General features: G+C 45.2%; 1 protein-coding gene across 1 annotated transcript in view; it reads right to left on the bottom strand.

The window, feature by feature from the left end:
- LOC144680358 (disintegrin and metalloproteinase domain-containing protein 12-like) overlaps window positions 1–19,821 on the bottom strand; it is a 972,827-nt gene that overhangs the window by 445,114 nt on the left and 507,892 nt on the right. The window contains exons 3-5 of the mRNA XM_078541354.1: window positions 16,790–16,866; window positions 2,079–2,157; window positions 1,147–1,223 (exon numbers count right to left, since the gene is read on the bottom strand). Coding sequence (XP_078397480.1) covers window positions 1,147–1,223; window positions 2,079–2,157; window positions 16,790–16,866 — 233 coding nt within the window. The remainder of the gene's footprint in view (window positions 1–1,146; window positions 1,224–2,078; window positions 2,158–16,789; window positions 16,867–19,821) is intronic.

Below are 19,821 nucleotides of genomic sequence, written 5' to 3'. Positions count from 1 at the left end.
ACCCTGCTGAATAAACACATCCCAGTACAGTTACACAGTGAGTAACCCTTACCCCGCTGAATAAACACATCCCAGTACAGTTACACAGTGAGTAATTCTTACTCTGCTGAATAAAGATATTCCAGTACAGTTACCCAGTGAGTAACCCTTACCCTGCTGAATAAACACATTCCAGTACAGTTACATAGTGAGTAATCCTTACTCTGCTGAATAAAAGCATCCCAGTACAGTCACACAGTGAGTAACCCTTACCCTGCTCAATAAACACATTCCAGTACAGTCACACAGTGAGTAACCCTTACCCTGCTGAATAAACACATCCCATTACAGTTACACAGTGAGTAACCCTTTCCCTGCTGAATAAACACATCCCAGTACAGTTACACAGTGAGTAATCCTTACTCTGCTGAATAAACACATCCCAGTACAGTCACACAGTGAGTAACCCTTACCCTGCTGAATAAACACATCCCAGTACAGTTACACAGTGAGTAACCCTTATCCTGCTGAATAAACACATCCCAGTACAGTTACACAGTGAGTAATCCTTATCCTGCTGAATAAACACATCCTAGTATAGTTACACAGTGAGTAATCCTTACCCTGCTGAATAAACACATCCCAGTACAGTTACACAGTGAGTAACCCTTACCCTGCTGAATAAACACATCCCAGTACAGTTACACAGTGAGTAACCCTTACCCTGCTGAATAAACACATCCCTGTATAGTTACACAGTGAGTAATCCTTACCCTGCTGAATAAACACATCCCAGTACAGTTACACAGTGAGTAACCCTTACCCTGCTGAATAAACACATCCCAGTACAGTCACACAGTGAGTAACCCTTACCCTGCTGAATAAACACATCCCAATACAGTTACACAGTGAGTAATCCTTACTCTGCTGAATAAACACATCCCAGTACAGTTACACAGTGAGTAATCCTTACCCTGCTGAATAAACACATCCCAGTACAGTCGCACAGTGAGTAATCCTTACCCTGCTGAATAAACACATTCCAGTACAGTCGCACAGTGAGTAACAACTACACCAATTGAACTAACAGGCTACAGGTTCAATATTTATGTCCAGTTTTCACCAAACTGAGTAACAATCTGAGGAGGGATTGTCAGGTTTTTTTACCTGAGTCCTGAGCAGATGCTTGCAGAGACCTGGGATCTGGGGAATTTTCTGACGGAGCCCTCATAGCAGCAGCGATACTGTAGAAAGATGGTTAAATCTGAGCATTAAAGTTCCTGATGTTATGTTACTAATAACATCCCATGGGAACTCACTGGCAACTTTTCCATATAATAAATGGCATTACCAGTTTGTGTAACAAAAACAATGAAAGTATCTTAGACAGCAGAGCCTGGGGATTTCAGATTGACTAACACTGGAGAGAGACCCATAGAAGGATGAAACAGAGGGTGTCAAGATTCATTGAAAGTGGCCAGTCATCCACCTCCCAGACTGTGCTCCATGGTCACTGCAGAAACTAGAAATGTTTAATATTAATGCAACATTTGATATGTTAATGATAAGTGCCAAGAAACATTCGCACCACATGTGTGCCAGGCAATGACCATCACCAACAAGAGTGGATCCATCCATTTTCCCTTAACATGCACCTAATGACCCACCATCAACGTCCTGGAGTCTACCACTGACCAGAAACTAAACTGCACCAGCCATATAAATACTGTGGCTACAAGAGTAGGTCAGAGGGTGGGAATTCTGTGGAGAGTCATTCATCTCCTAACTCTCCCAAGTCTGTCCACCACCTCTAGGGCACAAGTCAGGCATGTGATGGAACACTCTCCACTTGCCTGGATGAGTGCGGCTCCAACAACACTCAAGAAGCTCGACACCATCCAGGACAAGCAGCCCGCTTGATTGTCACCCCTTCCACAAACAGTCACTCCTTCCACCTCCAACACACAGTAGCAGCAGTGTGTGCCATCTATAAGATGGAGGAACTAGCAGGAAGAGGCAAGAGGAATATATATCCACATTCAGTGCATTTAAAAATCAATGAATTTCAGTCTGGTCTCAGTTTCCAAGAATTTTCTCACCAGTTCAGTCTCCTTCTCTGTCACTAGAGTCCCATTTGGATCATAGTGCGATACCTGGAACCCTCTCGGCAAAAGGAGACTGTGAAAGAAAAACAGAAAGGAGCAAATTTTGATTGAATTAAAGTGAACACCAGAGTCAGTTAGCACTAGTCTGTCCATATAGGATGTACACTATCTGAACATGGGAGTGAGATATTGAGTGGTACACCACAATAAACTCTACTAATATAGCAAGGGAAGAACAGAACAAAGCTGAGTTACCAAACAGAAATTTTGCTTGGTACAAACTCATTTCTCTATGTTCCTGCTCCATGATATGTTCCCATTTTACAATTATTGCTCTGGGGGATGGTCTGACTTGTAGTAAAAGTTTCACTTCTCATTCGGAATGTGCAGCTCTAGGTTACTGTGTGTGTACATCAGACTATTCTCTTCTTGCACCTATTCTCCTCTCTTGCAATGACAGTATTGCTGGGAGCTGGGAGTTCTCTCTACAAACACAAACACTTTCGCCATGTAGGGCTAAACTTAATTTGACAGCAGGTTGGGCATCAATAAGTACTGTTGAAAAGGAGAAACAAGATGTACAGTGGAGCTGGGAGAGATAGAGTTCAAAAATACAGAATGAAGTGGGATCAAAGAAAATTACAAGAAGTCTAAGTTAAGTTTAAAGTGCATGTGCGCAAATACACAAAGAATGATAGCTGAAATTACATATAGTCAGATATGGTGTATGTACAGGAAAATTCAAGGAAGAGAAAAAGAGTGGTAGCGGTTTTAAATATGGAAAACAGCTTTAACATGACTTGGTCACCAAATAATGGGAAGGAAACACATGAATAGATGTGCAAAGGAATGATTGAGATGTCTAAGAATTATAGAATAACGATAATAGGAGTCTTTAACAGGCCCAGTATTGAACTGGGCAGTGATTGTTTTATACAATCATGTGATGCAGACATCATGGAAAGGTCAGCATTTATTGCCCATCTCTAAATGTCCTTTATAGAAGACCTTGTGGTGCAGTGGGCAGCCTCTCTGCTTCTGAACCAAATGCTCTGGGCTCAAGTACCATTCCAGGACTTGATGGCCAAGTTCATTACAACCAAACAGGTTACGGGTCAAATGGCAGCTGTAAGACTGGGTGATATTCCTGGTCAGCCAGGTAATGGGAAGAAATTGCAGCCTCTACTATCACTATCCATAGCTCCAACATATATGCAAAAGTGTATATTGCCACAGGACCTCAGACACCTTGGGGGGTGCCGGTTGACTCAGTTGGCTTGACGACCAGTGTGAATCTGTTTGGTGCCAAAAGCATGGGATTCAATTCCTGTGCTGGCTGGGGTGGATTTAGGACCTGCCTCCTTGTCTTGCCTGTGGTGGACGTTGTGTGCCATGAGTCAGACCTGTCTTCAGACAGAAAACTGAAGAAAAGTCCTTCAGAAGGTGATGCTCTGAACTGCAGCAGTCCTCTGGTGTAGACGCACCCATGGTGCTGTCAGGAAGGGAGTTCCAGGATTTTGAACCGGTGACAGTGAAGAAACGACAATACAGTTCCAAGTCAGGATGGTGTGTGACTTGGGAACGAACTTGCAAGTGGTGTTCCCATGCAGCTGCTACCCTTGTCCACCTAGGCGGTAGAGGTTGAGTGTTTCAAAGGGCTGCATCTTCCGGTCAGTGAGTGGGGGCGGGGTCTGCTTGCCGATGTGTAAAATGATGCAGGCTGACGTCGGGCATGCATCCCAATGTCACCCTGCAGCATTTAGATTTTCAGTTCGGCAGACGCACAGCCAAGTTGGCTGCAGGCCCGTCGAACTGTCAGCGGCCACTTAACGCCTTTAAAAAATTAATTAACCCAATTAATGGACCTGCCCATCCAATCGTAAGGCTAGGTGGGCAGGCGAAGAGACTAGGAGGCCTTCCGAAAAAACATGAAACCTCATCCACGGGCGGGAGGAGGTTTCATGAGGGATTTAAAATGTGTGTACATTTTTTAAAAAAAAGTAATTGCAATGTCCCGACTCATGTGACAGTGTCACACGAGGGGACATGTCAGGAATAATTTTTTCTCCCTTTAATAAAGTTTTCAATCCTGAGCTGAGCTCCCTGAGGCAGCACTTTGCCTCAGGGAGATCCGTGTGCTCTTTCTCGCACATGCGTGAAGAAGCGCACTCCCGGCTCAGGGAATCTCCCCCCTCCACGCCCCCACAGGGAGCCCACAGCGCTTCCGGGCGAACGTCACGCTGGGCGGGCATTAATTGGCCTGCCCGCGGAAAATGGCGGCGCAGCCCCGACTGAGGGCACTGATCGGGAATCTGCCTGCACCCACACAACCCCCCCCGACAGGGGGAAAATGCTGCCCAAAGGTGCTGCTGAAGGAGCCTTGGTGAGTTGCTGCAGTGCAACTTGGACATGCTACACACTGTGGTGGTGGGGGGAGGGGATATTTAAGAGAGCGAATGGGATGCTGATCAAGCAGGCTGCTTTGCCTTGGATGTTGTTGAGTGTATTGAATGTTTTTTAGGGCTGCACTTATCTAGCTGCATGGAGCAAGGAGTCTAATTCCATGGAGGAATGCGTCACCAAAGTACTAAACTCGGGGAATTTGGCACCATGAGAAAAAGCTGCTGTTCTGGTTTTTAAATACTAAAGAATGAGGAGTGGTCCAAGAAAGGAAGCAGGAGGTAGTGGAAGCTGATGTCGGGAGGATTAAATTGAATTCAATAGCTTAACAACTACGGGCTAGTTTCCAAAAAAGGAAATAGATAGGCAGCTGAGTCCCGTTGTTTGAAATATCTGTGCCATGTGAAAAATTCAGGATGTGTCATATGTCTTGGGGGACTACATGTGTTGGAAGGAGCTCCAGCTATTTGAGTTTAAGCTTAGTTTCAGGGCTTGAGGGACAGCTGGATCTGGGGAAAATCAAGGAGGCCATGACTTTCCTGGATTATAGTTCCAGGAGGTGTCCATCCCATATGCAATGAGAGTTCATCATAGTAGATGGGTGGCCATCTGAACAGGTAGGAAGAAGCAGGAAGTGCTGGAGTGTTTGGGAAGTGTGCAAGTCACAAATCGGCACTCAACATCAGAGACTGCTGGAGTGGCAACACCTTGAAGGAATGCACTTCAGACCATGGCACTGATGGGCAAGGGACTGCACAGCAGGAAACAATAGAGAGTAGAAGTGCAGTCAATATAGGAGATTCCATAATCAGGAGACAGAAGGGGATTTCTGTGACTGTGAAGTCCCTCATGGTGTGTTGCCTCCCCACACCCCAGTGTCATGAAGAGATAATAATGTCTTTAATGTTATTGGAAATTATTTTTTAAAATAGAGTTCTAGTGAGGTCTGTGTCTATGTGTGTGTCTATGTGTACCTCAATTGGATTAAAGCCGGCTAGTCTGGGTGCTTTAATGTATAGTAGTTTTGAGATGTTAATTTGGTAAACGTAAGGAGGGTGGACAGTAAAGTGTAAATTTGCATTTGTCAAAATAAACCATTCAAGACTGCAGGTGAAATATTACACCTAGCTATGTGCCAAGCAATGTGTTTTTTTTCATCTTACTAATAAAATTGGTGTGATGAACGGATGTTATTGTTAGAAGCATTAAAGTTAAAAGCCTAGTGATACAATGGAAAATTTACATTTAAAGAGAAAGATATGTATAAAGGGGAAAGGAAATTGTGTGTAAGGTAGAGGCATTTTAAGATCCAACAAATGTGAGAAGCCTCCAGCCTGTAAGCCTCAAGCTGCTGTCTGCAAAGACCCAGAGCTGAAAGAAACTAATTTTGAATGTGACTGTCCAGGATGTGCTTTGCCAAGTGTCTGTTTAAATCTACGAGATTTACTGTTGCATTGACGAGGGTGTAACTGAGAGTCAGATTAATTAGTGGATTTTTGAAGTTACTATAGTAGTAATTTTGTAGACATATGTGTGTTTACAATATTTCTTGTATTAATAAATGTTTAATTTAGTTTTATTAAAAACCTCTTGAGACTTGGTGGTCTTATTGCTACTGAATTGAAAGCCTGCATCTCAAAACAGACAAATTGCAAATCTGGGTTATGACAGTTGTTTCAAGTTTCCCTCTAGGATTTGAACAACTCAGCCTTTACCATTGGCTGTGTTATAATACCAGGGTAAAGGATGTCAAGGAGAAGGTGCAGAATATTCTGCAGTGGAAAAGGAGTGAGCCAGGAGTTAATGTACATTTCGGTACCAAACACATGGAAAGCACAGGCACTGAGGTCCTATAGTCAGATTTTGAGGTGCTCGGGAGGAAGTTAAAAAGTGGGGCCTTGAAGATAGAAATCTCTGGTTTACTCCCAGTGGCAAACACTGGCAAGAATAAAAATAGGAAGAAAGTGAGGATTAATGTGTGACTTGAGGCATGTTGCAGCAGGGAGCATTTCAGATTCTTGGGGCATTGGGACCATTTCTGGGGCAGGAGGCACGTATTCAAAAGAGGCTGATATCACCTCAAAAGGATTGGGACCAATGTCCTCACAGTGAGGTTCACTAGTGTGTTTGGTGAGGGTTTAAACCAAATTGGCAGGGGTGGGCACCAACATATAGAAGTAGAAAAGAGGAACAAGGTGCATAAAGGAGTGAAAGGGTTGGATAGTACTGGAGAAGGAAGTAGTTTCATTTTAGATAGGAGCAGATGAAGAACTACAATGATTACAATGATAAGTTTATGGGAGGAGGTGGTGTGGTATTGCCATTGAACTAGTATGCCAGAGACCCAGGGTAATGCTCTGGGGACCTGGATTCGAATCTCACCACAACCAATGGTGAAATTTAATTCAATAAAAATCCAGAATTCAAAGTCTGATGATGACCACAATTGTTGTAAAAAAAAACATCTGGTTCAGTAATGCCCTTTAAGGAAGGGAATCTACTGTCCTTGTCTGGTCTGGCTTACATGTGGCTCCAGACCCACAGCAATGTGGTTGACTCTTAAATGCCCTTTAAACAAGGGAAATTAAGGATGGGCAGTAAATGCTGGTAGCCAGTGACACCTATGAATGGATAAAAAAATATAATGATAAAAACAAAAAGCTAAAAGCTACTGCGGATGCTGGAAATCCAAAACAAAATAAAAACAGAATTACCTGGAAAAACTCAGCAAGTCTGGCAGCATCGGCGGAGAAGAAATCAGTCAACGTTTCGAGCCCTCATGGCCCTTCAGCAGAACTGAAGCATAGTTTCAACAAAGGGCCTTTGTTGAAACTATGCTTCAGTTCTGCTGAAGGGCCATGAGGGCTCGAAACGTTGACTGATTTCTTCTCCGCCGATGCTGCCAGACTTGCTGAGTTTTTCCAGGTAATTCTGTTTTTATTTTGTAAAAAAATATAATGCCTGTCTGTAAACACAAACCATTGACTTTAGTGGCATCAGTAAATCCCACCAGCAGGCAGGGCTGGGAAATCCTGCCCAAAATGTAAGGGATAAGGTTCATGAGTTGTGGAAATATGATCTAGTGGTCATAACAAGGGTGACATTGGCGAAGATTGGTGTTTAATATTTACAGATTAAATGTTTTGAGAAAATAGAGAAAGGAAAAAGTGAGGTGGGGTATCAGCACTGATTAGTGAAGACATTGTAGTGCTGGAAATAAGAGAGGTTGTCCTTGAGGGGTCAAGGACAGTATCCATTTGCTTAGAGTCGAGAAGCAAAAATTGTATGATCATGCTACTGGGGGTATTTTATCGGCCTCTACACAGTGAGAGAGATAGTCAAGAGTAAATCGCAGAGATGTGTAAGGATTAGAGTATGATAGTGGCAGACTGAAATGGCTTACATGAATAGGATAAATAATTGAAAGGGAACAATCTACAGGGCCACAGGGCATGGGCAGGAGAGTGGGATTAATTGGCCAGCTCTACCAAAGAGCTAACAGATGTACATTGGGTTGGATGGAATCCCATGCTTTATCAATCCAACGACTGGCGTGCCACAGGGATCAATACTGAGGCCTCAACTTTTTACGTTCAAATAAATGGTTTGGACGAAGGGACTGAATGGATGCCTGCTAAATTTGCTGATGATACAAAGATAGCCAGGAAAGTAGTTGTGAAGAGAATATAAGGAGGTTACAAAGGGATACAGATAGGTTAAATGAATGGGAAAAGATCTGGTAAATGGATCTGGCTTATCAATAGCCTGCTCACTGATGCCCAGTTTGGGTTCTGCCAGGGCCACTCAGCTCCTGACCTCATTACAGCCTTGGTTAAAACATGGACAAAAGAGCTGAACGCCCGAGGTGAGGTGAGAGTGACTGCCCTTGACATCAAGGTAGTGTTTGACCGAGTGTGGCATCAAGGAGCCCTAGCAAAACTGGAGTCAATAGGAATCAGGGGGAAAACTTTCCACTGATTGGAGTCATACCTAGCACAAAGGATATGGTTGTGTTTGTTGGAGGTCAGTCATCTCAACTCCAGGACATCTCTGCAGGAGTTCCTCAGGGTAGTGTCCTCGGCCCAACCATCTTCAGCTGCTTCGTCAATGACCTTCCTTCCATCATAAGGTCAGAAGTGAGGATGTTCGTTGATGATTGCACAATGTTCAACACCATTCACGACTCCTCAGATACTGAAGCAGTCCATGTCCAAATGCAGCAAGACCTGGACAATATCTAGACTTGGGTTGACAAGTGGCAAGTAACATTCACGCCACCCAAGTGTCAGGCGATGACCATCTCCAACAAGAGAGAATCCAACCATCATCCCTTGATGTTCAATGGCATTACCATCACTGAATCCCCCACTGTCAACATCCTGGGAGTTACCATTGACCAGAAACTGAACTGGACTAGCCATATAAATACTATGGTTACAAGAGCAGGTCAGAGGCTAGGCAGATGCAACAAACAACTCACCTCCTGACTCCCCAAAGCCTGTCTATCATCTACAAGGCACAAATCAGGAGTGTAATAGAATACTCCCCACTTGCTTAGATGAATGCAGTTCCCACAACACTCAAGAAGCTTGACACTGTCCAGGACAAAGCATCCCACCCACAAACTCCCTCCACCACCGACGCACAGTAGCAGCAGTGGGCATCATCTACAAGATGGACTGCAGGAATTTAGCAAGGTTCCTTCAACAGCACCTTCCAAACCCATGACCACTACCATTTAGAAGGACAAGGGCAGCAGATAGATGGAACACCATCACCTGGAAGTTCTCCGAGTCACTCACCATCCTGACTTGGAAATATATCGCCGTTCCTTCACTGTCACTGGGTCAAAATCCTAGAATTCCCTTCTTAACAGGTTTACCTACACCACATGGACTGCAGCGGTTCAAGAAGGCAGCTCACCACCACCTTCTCAAGGGCAACTAGGGATGGGCAATAAATGCTGGCCTAGCCAGCGAAGCCCATATCCTGTGAATGAATAATAAAAAAAAGTACAAAGTGGGCAAATGTGAATTTGTCCATTTTGGCAGGAAGAATAAAAAAAACATATCTAAATAGTGGGAGATTGCAGAGCTCTGAGATGCAGAGGGATTTGTGTGTCCTAGTGCATGAATCACAAAAGGTTAGCATGCAGGTACAGCAGGTAATTAGGAAAGCTAATAAAACGTTATCATTTATTGTGAGGGGAATTGTTTACAAAAGTAGGAAGGTTATGCTTCAGTTGCACAGGGCACTGGTTAGACCACGTTTAGATTATTGTGTACAGTATTGGTCTCCTAATCAATGAAGGATGTAAATGCATTGGAAGCAGTTCAGGGAAGGTTTACTGGACTAATTCTTGGAATGGGCAGGCTGTCTTATGAGGAAAGGTTGGACAGACTAGGCTTGTATCCGCTGGAGTTTAGAAGAGTAAGAGGTGACTTGATTGGAACATGTAAGATCCTGAGAGGTTTTGACAGGGTTGATGTGGAGAGGATGTTTCCTTTTGAAGGAAAATCTAGAACTAGGGGTCGCTGTTTAACATTAAGGGGGTCACCCATTTAAGACAGAGATGAGGAGAAAATGTTTCCCTCAGGGAGTTTTTTCTTTCTGCAGTTCTTTTCCACAAAAGGTGATGGAAGCAGAGTCTTTGAATATTTTGAAGGCAGAGTTAGATAGATTTTTGATAAACAAAGGGGTGAGGGATTATCAGGGGCAGGTGGGAATGTGGGGTTGAGGTTACCGTCAGGTCAGCCATGATCTTATTGCATGGTGGAGCAGACTCGAGGGACTGAGTGGCCTACTCCTGCTCCTAATTCGTATGTTCCTATGGCCAGGACAGCTACCACATGGGTTAGGTTCACAGACATACTTCTTCTATGTTTTTCTATTGTGAACATTTTGGAGAGGATGGATATTTAATATGAAATAGAAATTGCTTGCTGACCATCCACACAGAGGACAAGTGTTATGACCGCTGCAGTAGGCAAAGCTCAGTTATTTAAAAATCCCAGAGAGAAACTTTAAACAATTGTCATAACCCATCATTTGAAGTGTTATGTTTGAGATGCAACTCTAAACTCAGGAATCATCAGTTCTCATAGAATCACAGAATCACAGAGTCACACAGTGCAGAAGAGGCCCTTCGGCCCATCGAGTCTGCACTGACACATGAGAAACACCTGACCGACCTATCTAATCCCATTTACTAGCACTTGGCCCATAGACTTGAATGTTATGACGTGCCAATTGCTCATCCAGGTACTTTTTAAAGGATGTGAGGCAACCCGCCTCCACCACCCTCCCAGGCAGTGCATTCCAGACCATCACCACCCTCTGGGTAAAAAGGTTTTTCCTCACATCCTCCCTAAACCTCCTGCCCCTCACCATGAACTTATGTCCCCTCGTGACTGACCCTTCAACTAAGGGGAACAGCTGCTCCCTATCCACCCTGTCCATGCCCCTCATAATCTTGTACACCTCGATCAGGTGACCCCTCAATCTTCTCTGCTCCAACGAAAACAACCCAAGTCTATCCAACCTCTCTTCATAATTTAAATGTTTCATCCCAGGCAACATCCTGGTGAATCTCCTCTGCACCCCCTCCAGTGCAATCACATCCTTCCTATAATGTGGCGACCAGAACTGCACACAGTACTCCAACTGTGGCCTCACCAAGGTTCTATACAACACCAACAGGACCTCCCTACTTTTGTAATCTATGCCTCGATTGACAAAGGCAAGTGTCCCATATGCCTTTTTCACCACCCCACTAACATGCCCCTTCACCTCCAGAGATCTATGGACACACACGCCAAGGTCCCTTTGTTCCTCAGAACTTCCTAGTGTCATGCCATTCATTGAATACTTCCTTGTCAAATTACTCCTTCCAAAGTGTATCACCTCACACTTTTCAGGGTTAAATTCCATCTGACACTTATCTGCCCATTCGACCATCCCGTCTATATCTTCCTGTAGCCCAAGACACTCAACCTCACTGTTAACCACCCGGCCAATCTTTGTGTCATCCGCAAACTTACTAATCCTACCCCACACATAGTCATCTATGTCGTTTATATAAATGACAAATAATAGGGAATAATAGGGGACCCAGCACAGATCCATGTGGTGTCCCCTTGGACACTGGCTTCTAGTCACTAAAGCATCCTTCTGTCATCACCCTCTGTCTCCTACAACTAAGCCAATTTTGAATCCACCATATAAAATTACCCTGTATCCCATGTGCATTTGCCTTCTTTATAAATCTCCCATGTGGGACCTTGTCAAAGGCTTTGCTGAAATCCATATAAACTACATCAACTGTACTACCCTCATCTACACACCTGGTCACCTCCTCAAAAAAATTCAATCAAATTTGTTAGGCATGACCTCCCTCTGGCAAAGCCATGCTGACTATCCCTGATCAAACCTTGCCTCTCCAAGTGGAGATGGATTCTCTCCTTCAGAATTTTCTCCAATAGTTTCCCTACCACTGACGTGAGACTCACTAGCCTGTAGTTCGCTGGCTTATCTCCACAACCCTTCTTAAATAGCGGAACCACATTAGCTGTTCTCCAGTCCTCTGGCACCTCCCCCGTGGCCAGAGAGGAATTAAAAATTTGGGTCAGAGCCCCTGCGATCTCCTCCCCTGCCTCCCTCAGCAGTCTGGGCCACAAATCATCCGGACCTGGAGATTTGTCCACTTTTAAGCCTGCCAATACCTCCAATACCTTGTCACTCCCTATATGAATTTGTTCAAGAACCTCGCAGTCTCTCTCCCCGAGTTCCATACCTTCATCCTCATTCTCTTGGGTGAAGACAGACGTGAAGTATTCGTTCAACACTCTACCGATGTCCTCTGGCTCCACCCATAGATTGCCCCCTTGGTCCCTAATGGGCCCTACTCTTTCCTTGGTTATCCTCTTCCCATTGATATACTTATAGAATATCTTGGGAATTTCCCTACTTTTACCAGCCAGAGCTTTCTCATATCCCCTCTTTGCTCTCCTAATTGCTTTCTTAAGCTCCACCCTGCACTTTCTGTACTCCAATAATGCCTACGCTCCCCTTGTACCTGCTAAAAGCCTCTCTTTTCCTTCTCATCGTATCCTGAATATCTCTGGTCATCCATGGTTCTCTGTTCCTATCACCCTAGAGGGAACATGTTGAGCCTGTACCCTCCCCATTTCCTTTTTGAACCCCCCCCACTGCTCCTCTGTAGATTTCCCCACAAGTAACTGTTCCCAGTCTACCTTGGCCAGATGCTGGCTTATTTTACTAAAATCCACTCTGCCCCAATCCAAAACATTTTTTTGCATCTTGTCTATTTCTTTGTCCACAACAAACTTAATTTGTACCATGTTGTGGTCGCAATCGCTAAACAGCTCGCCCACCACCACATCAGCCACCTGTCCGGCTTCATTCCCCAGAATTAGGCCCAGCACTGCACCGTCCCTTGTTGGACCCTCTATATATTGACCTAAAAAGTTTTCCTGTGCACATTTCAAGAAATCCACTCCATCCAAGCCCTTAACACTATGTCTATCCCAATTATTGTTGGGAAAGTTGAAATCACCTCATATAATTACCCTATTGTTATTGTTTTTACACACCTCCGCAAATTGTGCACATATTTGCTCATCAATTTCCCGCTGACTATCTGGGGGTCTTAATAAACACCTAACAATGTGGCTGCCCCTTTTTTATTCCTAAGCTCTACCCACAAAGCTTCATTTGATGCCCCCTCCAAGATGTCATCTCCCCTTACTGCTGTAACTGACTCCTTAACTAACAATGCAACGCTTCCTCCTCTTTTACCCCCTCCCCTGTCTTGCCTGAAGATTCTATATCCCGGAATGTTGAGCTGCCAATTCTGCCCTTCCCTCAACCATGTCTCTGTGATCGCTACTATATCACAAATCCACATGTCAATCCTCACCCTTAACTCATCCATTTCATCTGTAATACTCCTGGCATTAAAGTAGAGGCCATCCAGCCTTGCCTTACTCCCAAGAATTTGAATAGCAAAGAAAAAATGCAAAGAGCACGTCTTCCCCTCTGCACCGAATTCCCACTGTGCGCCAAATTACCAAGACCCACACTCACTCTGGCTGTGTCTCACTCAGGATGAGGTCTCTCCCCTGCTCGTGTGCAAGCACACTGGTGCTTTTGTGTTTGCCCAGAATGAGGCCTTCATGAGTTGGTGTGATTTTGAACACCTTTGTCATTTGTATTCTAAAGTTTCTTTGCTTGCAGTATAAAGTTCAGACATGTCACCATGGCTGCGGGTGCCTCTTTTCTTCTGCAGGTGGATGGCTTCCAATAATGTTATAAGTGCTTTGTGGGACATTCAGCTTTATTAACAAGGCCCTTAGTTAATGTTCCTAACCATGCAGATTTTGCACTAAGGCATCGAGTATGGAGCCTACAGCCCAGGCTGGAGGTCCAAATGTGGTGCGCTAGCTGAAGGTTCATTGTATTAAAGCCTCCCGGGTGTCCCTGCCTCCCTGGAGTATGCCCAGGTCAGCATCTACCCCATCAGCATTTCCCTGTGCTTCCTCATCCTCTGAGCCTCTGAGCCACTGCTGGATTCATCATGTGCAGCCACATCCACTGCGACAAGGTCTTCATCATCAACTGCTTCCCCCCTTTCCAGCGCAAGATTGTGCAGAGCGCAGCATGCTACCACTATCACTGAGACGCGATCTGGGGGGTACTGGAGTGCGCCCCCTGAGCAGTCCAGGCATCGGAAGTGCATCTTGAGAAGACCAATGTCTCTTTCTACAGCCCTTGTGGAGCCGTGGCTCCTATTGTAGCGCTGCTCAGCTTCTGTCCTTGGATGGTGGAGAGGTGTCATGAGGCACCTTCTGAGGGGATAGACCTTGTCACCCACCAGCCATCCATCCAGCCGGGCTGGAGCACTGAAGAGACCCGGCACCTGGGAATGTCTGAGGATGTAGGCGTCGTGGGAGCTGCCTGGGTACCTTGCACAGACTTGCAGAATCTGCATCCTGTGATCACACACTCTCTGAACGTTCATGGAGTGGAAGCCCTTCCTGTTGACGAAGGCACCGGGTTCACCTGCTGGCGCCTTGATGGCCACATGTGTACAGTCTATAGCACCCTGGCCAGCAATGGCCGCGAAGCCTCTGACTCACTCTGTCTGGTTTGCCTGGTCACAGCAGAAGTCGATGAAGGTCAATCCCCATCTGAACAGAGCGTCTGTAACCTGCTTGACACAAGTGTGGACAGCTGATTGGGAGACACCGCAAAGATCACCCACCGAGCCCTGGAAGGAGCCAGATGCATAGAAGTTGAGGGCAACTGTGACCTTCAGAGCCACTGGCATGGGGTGTCCACCCACACAGTTAGGGGAGATCTCAGGGCCTATTATCTGACAGATATAGTTGACTGTTTTCCTTGACAGTCGGAGCCTCCTTCGGCACTGCACCTCAGTCATATTGAGGTAGTTGCTTCGCCGCCTGTATACCCTGTATATGCAGCAGGATAGTGGCGTCTTCTACGGCCCCTTCCACCTTGGACAACCTCTTGGCCCTGCACCCCTTGTGCCTGTGCCTGTCCTCCCAAAGGCGGCTCCCCTGGAGGCTGAATGTGTATTCCTGGTCTCCTCCCCCTTCTAGCCCTCCCTTCCTCCTCAGAGGAGGTTCCTCCAGTGGAGAGTTCAGCTCCCATTCCCAGGCTAAGGGAAGGCTTCCTGAAACCTGCAGGCCCAGAAAAGATTCCTCACTGCGGAGTGCTGGCCTGAAGGTTGTGAGTCCAGACCAAGCAGCTGGTCTGCATTATGAAATATTGCAGATCACACAGGCAAGTATCAGTAACTTTGAAACATCAATATTTGACAGAGCACACTCACGACCCCACTGAGCCCTCTTATCCCGCCCGTGGATGAGGTTTATACAAATGTGTCCTACCCGCCTGCCCGTTGCGCCGACCCGAAGATCACACGGGCGCTGAAAATCGCCACCGATTGGCGCCTCAAGGACCTTAAGCGGCCCGTTAATTAATGGCGGGCGCGCGTCGGAGATCATCGCACGCCCGCCCAACAAAATATTGCGATGGTGCGCGGTGACGTCAGGACACTCGCCCGACATCACCGTGCGGCATTTTACACACGGGCATACAGGGCCTGCCCCTGCACGCCAACGGGAAAATTCTGGCTTCTATCTCTCTTACATATCAAAACTAGTACACATCAAAGCTCCCAGACCAACTGGCTTTAATCCAATTAAGCCACACCCACAGGCTAAACCTCTATTTTAAAAGAAAAATATTTTCCAATAATATTGTATACATTAATAGCTTCATGACAAGTTAAACTGAACACAAGCCCAGCAGATTGGTGACACAGCCTCATTCATCCTGTTACTGCCGGGATGGGAGGAGTGCACAAATTATCAAGCCCCACTACTCGCAGCATTAATTTAACTGTTTCATTTTCTCACCAAATTAGTCAATTGTGTACCTATACCTCTGGTACCCAGAAGAAAAAAGACTGACCAGGCTTCTTTCAAAAGCTCGGAATGATTAATTTATTTTTAAACAAAACTTCTTTGAACAAGCTGCAAGTGCTGGTTAACACACAATTGTAATCAGGAAGTATAACTATCTATCTCTTCCTAAATAATTCCCCCAATTTGCACACAGACACACACACAGACAAACAGAGTCTCTCTGCAGAGATGGATTTTGGAGGATGGGAAGTGTAAAATAAAGGATCATGTCCACAGGGTGTCGATGCTGTCAACCTGGATTTCTCTCGTGTGAAGACAGGCTGCTGGTCCCGGTAGGTGCCTGGAAGGTCCCACCAACTGCCCAGCTTTACAGGTCCAAATGCAGACTGGTTACACCCAGATGAGGGTTCTCTGGCTACAGGTTGACAGCCAGACACAATTTCAGGCAAGGTAGAGAGAGGTAACCTTCCCTTCTCAGCTTGTTCTGCAACAAGGTTGCCTCCCAAACAAGCAGGTTCACCACTTAAGTTATTTTCCTCTCACCCATGTAATTTCCAGTAAGTTATCAGCCTTTGCCTTTTCAGTTTTTTTTCTCGATCAGTTAAAATGATTGCAGTTCAGAACAAACAACCAGATCTCCCTCAAGAACCCTAAAGGCCAGGTGATTTCCTGAAGTAGGCCTGCTTGCTGACAGTTCCAAAGTGACCTTCTTTTCAAAAATATCCCAGATTAACATCCAAATGTACAGATAAGGCCATGTTCTTCCATTTTGTAAAAAGACAAATTTAGCTTTGAGAGATATGATTCTAACACTCCTTATACAAAGTGACTCACTTATTTCTGCTGAGATCCAGTGTTAAGTCCTTTCCCTCCAGCTGCACGGAGATGCTGATGTGGTTTGGATAGCTGCTCTGCATAGGGCACAAAGAATTATTCGTTATTAGATCTGATTTACTCACTGAAGGTCCCATATTACTCACATTACTCATTCTTTTGAAGAATAAATGCATGACCACCTCCACCTTTAGGACCACCACAGAACTTAACAGAAGAAGCCGCTATCTCCTCAACTGACCACAGAATCCTGGGGGAGAGTTTTCTCCCCGTCGTGTGGGCTGGGTGGGAAGAGGCGCGGGCGGGCACGCAGCTGACATTTTATGTGGGCGGGGCCAATTAAGGCCCGCCCAGTGTGACGCGTACCCGGAAGCGCTCAGTTCTCCCTGTGCGGGCAGGGGGAGGAGGGAGAGTCCGGGCCTGCGCTCTTTTGGGCATGTGTGTGAAAGAACGCAGAAATCTCCCTGAGGCATGGAGCTGCCTCAGGGTGTTTAATTTCTTTGTGAGAACCTGAAAAAAAGATTTGAAAAACTTATTCAGACGTGTGTCACGTGAGCTGGGACATCACCGAATCACCGAATCACAGAATCACCGAATCACAGAATCACCGAATCACAGAATCACAGTGCAGAAGAGGCCCTTCGGCCCATCGAGTCTGCACCGGCACGTGAGAAACACCTGACCTACCTACCTAACCCCATTTACCAGCACTTGGCCCATAGCCTTGAATGTTATGATGTGCCAAGTGCTCATCCAGGTACTTTTTAAAGATGTGAGGCAACCCGCCTTCACCATCCTCCCAGGCAGTGCATTCCAGACCGTCACCACCCTCTGGGTAAAAAGTTTTTCCTCACATCCCCCCTAAACCTCCTGCCCCTCACCTTGAACTTATGCCCCCTTGTGACTGACCCTTCGACTAAGGGGAACAGCTACTCCTTATCCACCCTGTCCATGCCCCTCATTATCTTATAACCCAAGCCTATCCAACCTCTCTTCATAACTTAAATGTTTCATCCCAGGCAACATCCTGGTGAATCTCCTCTGCACCCCCTCCAGTGCAATCACATCCTTCCTATAATATGGTGACCAGAACTGCACACAGTACTCCAGCTGTGGCCTCACCAAGGTTCTATACAACTCCAACATGACCTCCCTACTTTTGTAATCTATGCCTCGATTGATAAAGGCAAGTGTCCCATATGCCTTTTTTACCACCCCACTAACATGCCCCTCCGCCTCCAGAGATCTATGGGCACACACACCAAGGTCCCTTTGTTCCTCAGAACTTCCTAGTGCCATGCCGTTCATTGAATACTTCCTTGTCAAATTACTGCTTCCAAAATGTATCATCTCAGACTTTTCGGGGTCAAATTCCATCTGCCACTTATCTGCCTATTTGACCACCCCGTCTATATCTTCCTGTAGCCCAAGACACTCAACCTCACTGTTAACCACCCGGACAATCTTTGTGTCACCCGCAAACTTACTAATCCTACCCCCCACATAGTCATCTATGTCGTTTATATAAATGATGAATAATAGGGGACCCAGCACAGATCCCTGTGGTACGCCACTGGACACTGGCTTCCAGTCATTAAAGCATCCTTCTGTCATCGCCCTCTGCTTCCTGCAACTAAGCCAATTTTGAATCCACCTTATAAGATTACCCTGTATCCCATGTGCATTTGCCTTCTTCATAAGTCTCCCATGTGGGACCTTGTCAGATGGTAGGACGAATTGTAAACAAAATTGAGGCAGAAATAAAGGCCAGCATCAAACAGGGTCAAATCACAGAAAAATGTTAAAAATACAAAATTAAAGGCACTCTATCTGAATGCACGCAGCATTCACAACAAGGTAGATGAATTCACGTCATAAATAGAAGTAAATGGGTTTGATCTAATTACCTTTACCGAGACGTGGCTGCATGGTGGCTAAGACTGGGAACTATATATTCAAGGATATTCAGCATTTAGGAAGGATCGGCGAAAAGGAAAAGGAGGTGTGATAGCACTGTTAATGAAGGATGAGATCAGTACATTAGTGAGAGAAGATCTTAGATTGGAAGATCAAAATTTAGAATCAGTTTGGCAGGAGCTCAGAAACAGCAAGGAGCAGCAAACAATGGTGGGAGTTATTTATTGGCTATTAAACATTGGTGATAATGTAGTGCACAGTATAAATCAGGAAATTAGAGGTTCATGTAACAAGGATAATACAGTAATCATGGGGGACTTCAAACTATTGGGTAAACCCAATTGACACATAATGCTGTGGAAGAGGAATTCCTGAATATATACATAATAGTTTTCTAGAACAGTTATGTTGAGGAACCAACTCAGGAATGGGTTATTTTAGGTCTACTATTGTGCAATGAGAAAGGGCTAATTAATAATCTTATTGTAAAGGAGCTTTTAGACAAGAGTGACCATAATGTGCTGAAATTTTACATGAAGTTTGAAGAGTGATTTAGTTCAATCCAAAACAAGTGTCTTAAATCTAAAGAAAGTACGAAGGCAGGAGGGGCAATTTAGCTGTGGTAGATTGGGAAATAAAAGCTGTGACGGTAGACAGGCAATGACATTTAAAGAATTAATACATGGTTTACAACAAATTTACATTCATTTGAGACACAAAAACCCAACATGAAGAGTGATCCAACCATGGCTTACAGGAGAAGTTAAAGATTGTTTTAGATCAAAGGAAGAGACAAAGTTTTCAGAAAACTAGCAAGCCTCAGGATTGGGAGCTTGTTCGAATTCAGCAAAAGGGGCCTAAGAAACTGATAAAGAAGGGAAAAAATATTATCTGAGAGTAAGCTAACAAGAAACATTAAAACAGAGTATAAAAGCTTCCCTGGGCAGTATTTTACAATCCCTCCGCTGGCAGGATCTTCCAGTCCCGCCAAAGTCAATGGACTTTTGAGGCGCTGGCCACATTTTTCAGCCCCACCCCCACCACAACGGGGCTGTAAAATTGCAGCCTATAGAGAGGTGGAAAGGAAAAGGTTAACAGAGAGAAATGTGGGCCAA

Source organism: Cetorhinus maximus, chromosome 1, assembly GCF_964194155.1.
Source record: "Cetorhinus maximus chromosome 1, sCetMax3.hap1.1, whole genome shotgun sequence".
Classification (NCBI taxonomy): Eukaryota; Metazoa; Chordata; class Chondrichthyes; order Lamniformes; family Cetorhinidae; genus Cetorhinus; species Cetorhinus maximus.
The sequence above is the reverse complement of the archived record's forward strand: the minus strand, read 5'-3'. Positions and strand labels throughout refer to the sequence as shown.